The 8,351-nt window shown below is 43.2% G+C and overlaps 1 protein-coding gene across 1 annotated transcript; it reads left to right on the forward strand.

Annotated features, from left to right (window-relative positions):
• The first annotated feature begins 3,858 nt into the window (after positions 1–3,858).
• Positions 3,859–6,978, forward strand: LOC123437130 (putative E3 ubiquitin-protein ligase RING1a). The gene is made up of 6 exons (XM_045115686.1): positions 3,859–4,162; positions 4,727–4,783; positions 5,687–5,916; positions 6,027–6,155; positions 6,246–6,305; positions 6,660–6,978. Exons 1-6 carry the CDS (start codon positions 3,931–3,933, stop codon positions 6,798–6,800), a joined length of 849 nt encoding a protein of 282 aa, XP_044971621.1. The 5' UTR covers positions 3,859–3,930; the 3' UTR covers positions 6,801–6,978.
• Positions 6,979–8,351: the final 1,373 nt, after the last annotated feature.

Consider the following 8,351-nt stretch of genomic DNA (forward strand, 5'->3'; position numbering starts at 1 on the left):
CATTTATCATTGTCACAATTGGTTTGTTTCTAACATCCAGGATGTATTTATTCAAGACCTCACTTATGTTGTTAACCACTAGGCCTGTTTTGCAATTTGTGTCCATTTCATGCCTAGCCCATGTGTGTACTGGAATACCAGATTGCCATCTCCAGGCATCCTCACACTCATTCTTCAAATTGGCCATGGCAATATCAAGCCATGTTTTGTGTAGGAGCAACTACCACCGCCGATGCATTTTTCAGATCCTCACCTCTATAACGAGCTCTTTTGAAATTGGCATAAATGTGCCTTAAGCAAAATCTTTGTGGGCAATTTGGAAATACTGCATTGATAGCATTAAGTAGGCCCTACTTAAACAGTACACTAAAATGTTACTACAACACATAAAAAAATGAACTACAACACATAAAAAATTGAACTACAACACATAAGAAATAGAATATACATCACTGACCTTGTGCCTATCTCACATGATGGTGTACTTGCCAAATTTGCCCTCTTCTGTGCCTCCTAGAGCATACTTCAATTGGGTGAGAAACTAGCTCCAATTTGGTGTGTCCTCCACTCCAACAATTCCAAATGCTATTGGATACAAGTTGTTATTGGCATCCCTACCAGTTGCTGCTAGAATTTGTGCACCCAAGGTTGTCAGAATCGTGATCCTGAATCGGATCGGAGCTCCAGTGACAGGATCGCAAATCTTAGAATCTTCACTATCAGGGTCGTAAAAACGTAGATTCTATGAATTAAAATCGTAGAATCAAAGGGGTTAGTTTGGATCGTAAAGTCGTAGAATCGTACAATAGAATCGCGATTCTGAAAACCTTGTGTGCACCAGTTGTCAGCTTAATGAAGCAACCATCCAAACCAATGAAAGGCCTACAACCATTTAAAAAGCCCTCCCTAGGTGCATTAAGACAAAAGAAAAAGCCATGGAATCTTGGGCCTGGATGTGGGTTTTCAGTTTTGCTTGTTGGAGTGACAGTTGTGACAATGCATCTAGAGCCTCTATTGCATAATTTAACAGTTTCAAGGTAATCTGACAACCTATGATACTGCTTCTTATGGTCTCCTAGCACAACATCCTTTGTTGCTTTCTTAGCTCTCCATGCCACCATATTGGGAACTTCAATTCCAAATTTTCTCTTTGTCTTGTTTACCGATGCTGGAACAGTAGTGTTTGGGCCAGATCTAATTCTCTCTAGGAAGTTCTGTCCTAGCCACTTTGAGCTAACTCTACTATGCTTGTCACTGGTTGGGCAAGTATGATGTCCTCTAAACTTCTTGATACAGAAGGTTTTCTCATGTTTGATCTGAGAAGTAACAATGCAGAAATGACATCCATTGTCATTGTGCTTACAACAGGCAATAACCGTGTCTTTACAGTTGTTGTGATATCTAAAAGACCTCAGCTGTTTGACATGAAAGTTAACAAGAGAACTCCTAAACTGGTACACATCTTTGAAACATAGCTTTAAACATAATTGTTGTTCTCGATTGAGTCTAGTTTCATCATACCAATTTCTTTCCTTTTTCTTATCTGCTCTTGTTATCCTTCCCGAGGGAATAATGAAAGACATAGGCTCATTGCCATCATCATCCTCTAAATCCAAAAAACCAAGATTTGCATCTTCATCATCTTAAGGGAACCAGTCAGGTTCAATGGAATTATTTGTTGATGAGTGTGATCTTGTTGTCAGCCCTACTCTCTTTGCAGTCTTGAACACATGCTGTAATTTTCCCTCTCCCTCTTCACTGTCATGTACATGTTCCTCTTCATTTCCAGCTTTCTCAATGTGGTCTTCCTCTTCCCGATCCACAGGAACATCATAAATGTCCTCTAGTTCAGTATCACCCTCACAGTACATTGGTGCCTGGGGAGGTGCCATTGTTTGGATGGGGTACAGTTCACACTCTGCTGTGTGAGCATGAGTAAGCAATCTTCTGTACCTGACAAACAAGATCCAACACACTCTTCATATGTCTTATGGGCCACACCTTCTTTATTGACTACAAACACCAAAGAGGGATCAATTGTGTTTACTTCATGAGATATGTCAATCACTGTTGCCTTCCTCTTGCCCTTCTTTGCTGGAGAGACAACTATTGCTTGCTCCCTCTTGCCCTAAGTAACTAACAATCTTATCCATCTGATGTCCTCATATTGCCTCAGCATTTCATCCACCTTCATCTGATTATCTAGAAGCTTAAAACCGTCCAGTCCTATCCCTTCACTTTTCATACAATAGATGTAGTGTGAAAAACTATAACCATTCTCAAACAGTAGTGATATAAGAGAAATATCTTATGTACTTCCTAAACATCTTAGTTTTGATTAATTATGTCCCTTCAAAGTCAATGTGAATATCCCACTGCTCATAGTTCAACCTATAGTATAAATTAAATGTACATGTAAATAGAGAGAAGAACACAATCTAATTTACTTGTAAAACTAAAATTGATAAAACTTGTACATGTAAAATTGATAACAAAATGAGCAGAGAAGAACTACATTGAGAGGCTAAATCCATACACTAAATCACAATGAGCAGAGAAGAAAATGAGCAGAGAAGAACCCTATCGTAAGATAAATCACTCAAAGGTGACAAGAAGGATGACGTACACATGGGGGTTGTCCACGGTGGCAATACAGAGGACTCCAGCGCCCCACGCCGCCGCATGTGCACACGACGTGTTCACACGGGAGGGAGATTGTGGCTCACCATCATCGGATGTGGAGCCGCCCGTACCATCCGCCGCCACCGCCGTCGCCTCAGCACCAGTCATCTGCACGCGACACTATGAGAGGGGGGATCGCCCTCCTCCTCTGAGGGCAACACATACTCTAGGCCAAGAAGGTTTAGCCCACGACCGCGGCCAGATCTGGAACCACCGTCGTCATCGCCACCATCCACCATTCGCGCCAAGAATAGGAAAGGGGGGATGCGGGAGGGGAACTGCAAACTAGGGTTTCAGGGGGAGAAGGCGGGCTTAACCAGCGGCGGTAACGGCCGTCTCGGCGCGCCGTGTGTCCGAGCCCACGTGGCTTCGATGGGTGGGCTAACATTATGAGTCTTGGTGTTAGACGCGGCTAGACGCTGGTTTAGTGTTTTTTGTTACCCACTTGCCACAGAAGTGATGATTATTCATGATTTTCGATAAAAATGGTGGTTTTGGAATGGGAAACGTTTCCCTTCAGCGCGCCGGCGAAAGCAACGTGACGGTCGTTCGCTGCGCACGCGTCTCGCGCGCGACCCGCGCGTATGCCATGCAACATTTTCCTTGTGGTGATCGTTTAAATTTGCTACAACCGGTGTCCAAATTTGATACATTTGTCCACTAAAAAAGCTACATATACGTTTGGTTGCAACCTCAGTTCGTCGGACTTTTTGCTACAACCATGTTAATTTTTGCTATAACCGGTATCATTTTTTGCTGCAACCGTTCACTAAAAAAGTTGCATACACGTTCGTCAGAGTTGCAACCCGAGTTCACGGAATTATTTTGCTACAACCCTTATTTTCTTTTGCTACAACGCATCATCAACTTCGTTTTTTTGTTACGACCATGTTGATATTTTTTTTGCTACAACTATATTTTTGTTCCAACCGTAGACGAAAATTGCTGCATCGTGGACGAAATTTGTTGTATTCAAAAATTTTGCTGCATGAAGATCTAACGGTGCGGCTCGCGTGCAAGTGACTGATCGGCGCATAGAGTGCCCTTTTGAAATACCCTTGTCACAATTACGATGGTTTTAACCAATTTCCTCTCCACGGAGGAAGTGGCGTATGACCTAGATCGAACGGTCTGGGCCTCTCTGCGGCTACATAGCCCTCCCTCCTTGTACGCTGTCTTCTGCTTCTTGCAGCATAACCCCCAAAACCACCTCACCCGAGAGAAGCGGCGGCGGCGGCATCGGGCGAGATGATTAAGAGACGCTACTTCAGGCAAGACCACGGCGACAATAGCGCCTCCTCGTCCTCCTCCTCCTCGGGGTCTGATTCGGACGGCGACCCCGCGGAAGAAGAGGTCTCGGAGGAGGAAGTAGAGGCGGAGCAAGAAGAAGAAAAGGAAGAACGTGATGAAGAAGAAGAAGCGGAGGTGGAGTCGGGGGAAGAACAGGAAAAGGAAGTAGAGCAGCAGGCTGAAGATGAGGGTGAGCTATTCTTGTTACTATCTCGTATTGGTGCCATTTACATGCGCTGTTTATTTAGGTTATATTGTCCGTGCGTCACGCGTAGCCGATTTGTATGTACTAGTGGATTTGTTCACTTTGATTCCATGGACATATTCGACCTGTACTATTGCTTCATGTACCGAGTGTGCAACTCTTAGATGGTGATGTTATATTAAAGCCATCGGAGTAGAGTAACCATCGTTAATTTGCTCTGTCTGGCAAATGCCTCTGTATTTGTTTAGTACTCCTGCACGGTATATCTGCTGCATGTTGTTGGTTTTGATGGTTCACGAATCACTATAATACATCCCCGAAGGTGCAATAGCGCAAGCGAAATTAGTGTTGTCACATGGCATGCTGCGGTACCTAATCCAATGGCATGCTGCAGTTTAGTTCTGCATATGAACAGTTTGATCTGAATTGTTGTACGCAAATCGTACACCTTGCGTCATACGCATAGCAGTTCTCTAGCACAAGACCAAACACATTAATGTGCAAATATTGTAATTGTTCTTTTTCTCATTGGTTGCTCATGTCTATCAGGTTCAGGATACCAAAGTGAGGACAGCTCTGGACATCATGTTGACAGTCCTTGTGAAGGTATGCTTGGTTCTAGCTTTCATGCCCCTTTCATTTTGGATCAGGGGAGATTGTATATTTTGTGATGGAAAGGAGGTTAGAAGAAAGCTGTGATTTGGGCTAAATTATGCTCTCTCTTGTAGTGAATTAGCTAATACTGCCTGTGATTACATACCAGGACACTTCTGTCTTCCGTATTATATTCTGTCGTACGAGATGTTGAGAGTTAAGAAATGTCCTGGTCCGTAGCATCCCCCTTTTTCTTGCCCTTCCAGATGTTTCACTGGCTTGTTTAGTGCCACTGAGACTTGAGGGACCTTTTGTTTGTATTTTCGAACTTAGGAAACTGGCCTTTTAATGTCATCTTGCAAAACTACATTCATGCTAAGAGAAATGCAATTGTCTTCCTATGTTGCGTTCACCTTGTTGCTTGGCAACTAAGAACTGCTCTGTGTTACCTCAAGATTTTACCAGTGGGATCTCAGGTTACTAGTCAATGACCGTAGGGTGTTGAATTTGATCTCAGTATACTGTGTTGGGGTATTGGAGGATTGACCACGGAGTTAGACAACTTCACTGTGAAGTATCACTATGTAAACATACCATGTAATGTTTCAATATGATCTCAGCTCTTAGTTGCCTGGCAACTAAGAGCTGCTCTGGTGTTACCTCGGGATGTTACCAATGGGATCTCAGTTTACTAGTCAATGACTGTAGGGTGTGGAATTTGATCTCGGTATACCGTGTTGGAGTATTGGAGGATTGAACATAGAATTCGACAACTTCAGTGTTAAGTATCATTACCTAAACATACCATGTAATGTTTCAATATGACCATAAGTCGCTTTATTGAGTAATTAGTGTCATCACATAATCGAACTCTCTGCAAGCAACTTTAACGACTAACTATAGGTTTACTTTCAGATGAGAACAGCAGTCTTGTGTATGAACAATACCAACCGATCACTTTGCCTGTTAAAAAAGCATCTAGTGGTGATGCTGATTCTGCCAAAGGTGCTGTTAACAAGGATGATGCTGTTCAGGTCGATTTCAATAACTACATTCTGAAGTGCAAATCTGTGTATAAGTGCAAGCTTTGTCCCAGAATCATGTGCTTAAGTGAGGAGATGGTCAGAGTACATCTTGAATCAAAGGTATGTAATTCAGAAGAAAGCTAATTTTGTGGAAAATTGATAATAGTTACTTGCTGTCCCTTGTGAATACTACCGTTGCCACATTTCTTCATTTTTTTTGTCTATTATAGAGACATGCTCGATCAAAGAAACTACTGGGAGATGGTAGGCTTAAGATGATGCTCAACAGTGATGGTGAGCTGGAGGAAGAGGCAGAGACACATGCTGAACGACATGCCCGAACTATAGCTCTTGCTCAGGTGTTGGCACTGGTTTCTGAAATGTATTTTCTAAATCTGGATTTGTATTTCATATGGATTTTAATCTGTTCATACCTGCTAAATGTTCAGCAAGTTCAAAAGCCCAAGAAGGATTCAGGCAGGCAGCGACAAAATCGGAGAAGAAAGAAGGTATGGGATCACATCCTCCATGGTTGTATTAGCATCTATAAGGCACAATACACATTGAAGGCTTTTAGGCGTCATATTAAAAGGCCGACTGGACTGCGCTCAAATCTTGTGTAATACGTAGGATATTGTGTGTCTACATGAAATGATCTCCAGCAGCATGTCATCATGGAGGTCACAGTAAGATGATGGACACATAATAATCTGTTTTTTTTTTGGTGAAAGAATAATCCAATATTTACTTTTTGAGAAACGATAATAGTCCAATTATTTGTCCTGTATAGTGTATTGGTCTTAGTTCTTCAAGCTGTTGGGTGCCTGTATCCTGATATTCTTTGCACTTGTTATTTCTTACAGAGGTCGCAGAATCGTCTGGAGGACAAAGATCAGAGACACGACTCTGGAAAGGAAGGCGCAAAACCGAACAACGGAACTGCTGATAAGAAAATGCCGAATATTGGAACTGCTGCTAAGAAAAGGCGCAAGACTGAGAAATAAATGGGTGCTGCAGAAAATTTCTCTTGTGTGTTATTTCTTCCTACATTGTTGTAACTTTTAGAAACTTTCTATGGTTTTACTGTTTGTTTTGTGCCTAACTTTTTGATCCAAGTGTAGTTCATGAAAGCTGAGAGATTAAATTTAAAGGAAAGGTGATGACTAGGAATTGCACATCCAATCCTATGTCCATGCAAGTAACTTATCATAAGAGCAACTCCAGCCGTGCCCCAGATGCCCCTGGACACCTTTTTAGGTTCGGTATTAGACTTGGGGACGCTTTTTGGCTGAAAAACGGTCCAGGCAGGACGTCAAAATAGCGTCGGCATACCCAGGCGATACCCGACACTCTGGTGGGCTTTTGGGAGAGTCGGTGGAAGTTTCGGCGATTCATGTCTTTCCACATGTTTTTTTATCCATTTTATTATTTTCTTCACAAACTTTTAATTGGGATGGGGTTGTGACTCGGAAGATGCTCTCCTTTTATCGTCGGTTGGAGCTTTTGCCCTTTCAAGACACCAACTTTTTAGGTTCGGTGGTGTTTTTGGGAGCTTCAACCGCTGGAGATGCTTTAAGTTTGCCAATTTGTAGGGTTTATCAAGGTTGAAGCCTCTTATCTTTCTCGCAATTTATTATGCTTGCTTGGCTTTTGGGTTGTAGTTATTTGTTGGGGAGGGCATTTTCGCTCATGCCCCTGGGTGAATAGGAAATTAGAAGGTTAGAAACAAAATAAAATATAGTTTTTTTTAAAGAAAACATGTTTATGTCTTCTAACGGTGTCCAATTTTTGCTGAAGAATGGAAAATATTTTGAGCTTGGGAGTTCTCGCTAGGAGACTTGCTGGCTGAACCGCAACACCCCTCTGACCCTCGACCCTGCTTCGGGTGCATGGGTGTCCAAAATGGGGAGCCCCTTCCTTTGGCTTCGGGTGACTTGGAAGGTCATGTTTTTTTTTTCCGAAACGAGGCGAAATATTTGCCATTTTTATTGATTAAGAAGAAGAGAGTTGTTCAGTTAATTAAAGAAAAACCGGACAAGAACTAATATTACAAACCCTAAGGGGCATGCGAACGACCTGGTCACAAACGCCAAATAGTTGACCAAAGCATCGAGGACAAGATAGCTCCGATTTTGCCAACGAGCTTCACAAAAAAAGTTGCAAGCCTCGCATCGACCTAGTGTAGCGCAACACCCGGAGAGCACCGTCGCTAAAAATCGTCCTCATGGAGTCATCGTTGCCATAGTGCCCCCCCCCCGCCGCAGCTTCAACTTCTCTGTCACAACCAGGAATCAGCATAGGCGCATCCACTCACGCACCGGACCGTCGGCAACAGAAGGACAAACCGCAAATCTGCTCTGCTCGTCACCATAGTCGTTGCCACGCTCGTCGCAACGCCACACCAACCTCGCACCGCCGATCAGACACCTGCTGACCGCAATGTCGTGCACATCCAGCCTGCTGAAAATGCCAAAGGGACCAAGATCTCAAAGACGGCGCTCCCAAAAGGGAAAGCGACGCAGAGACGATGTTGACGCCCGATCCAACAAGGATCT

The sequence above is a fragment of the Hordeum vulgare genome, chromosome 1H (genome assembly GCF_904849725.1).
Source record: "Hordeum vulgare subsp. vulgare chromosome 1H, MorexV3_pseudomolecules_assembly, whole genome shotgun sequence".
In the NCBI taxonomy this organism is placed as follows: domain Eukaryota; kingdom Viridiplantae; phylum Streptophyta; class Magnoliopsida; order Poales; family Poaceae; genus Hordeum; species Hordeum vulgare.

What these genes read in the sequence shown, in the direction of transcription:
- LOC123437130 (XM_045115686.1), top strand. Translation starts at nt 3,931, where the DNA reads ATGATTAAGAGACGCTACTTCAGGCAAGACCACGGCGACAATAGCGCC. An exon ending in GCAGCAGGCTGAAGATGAGG is followed by an intron (nt 4,163 to 4,726) that starts GTGAGCTATTCT and finishes CATGTCTATCAG; the next exon opens with GTTCAGGATACCAAAGTGAG. An exon ending in AAAATCGGAGAAGAAAGAAG is followed by an intron (nt 6,306 to 6,659) that starts GTATGGGATCAC and finishes TATTTCTTACAG; the next exon opens with AGGTCGCAGAATCGTCTGGA.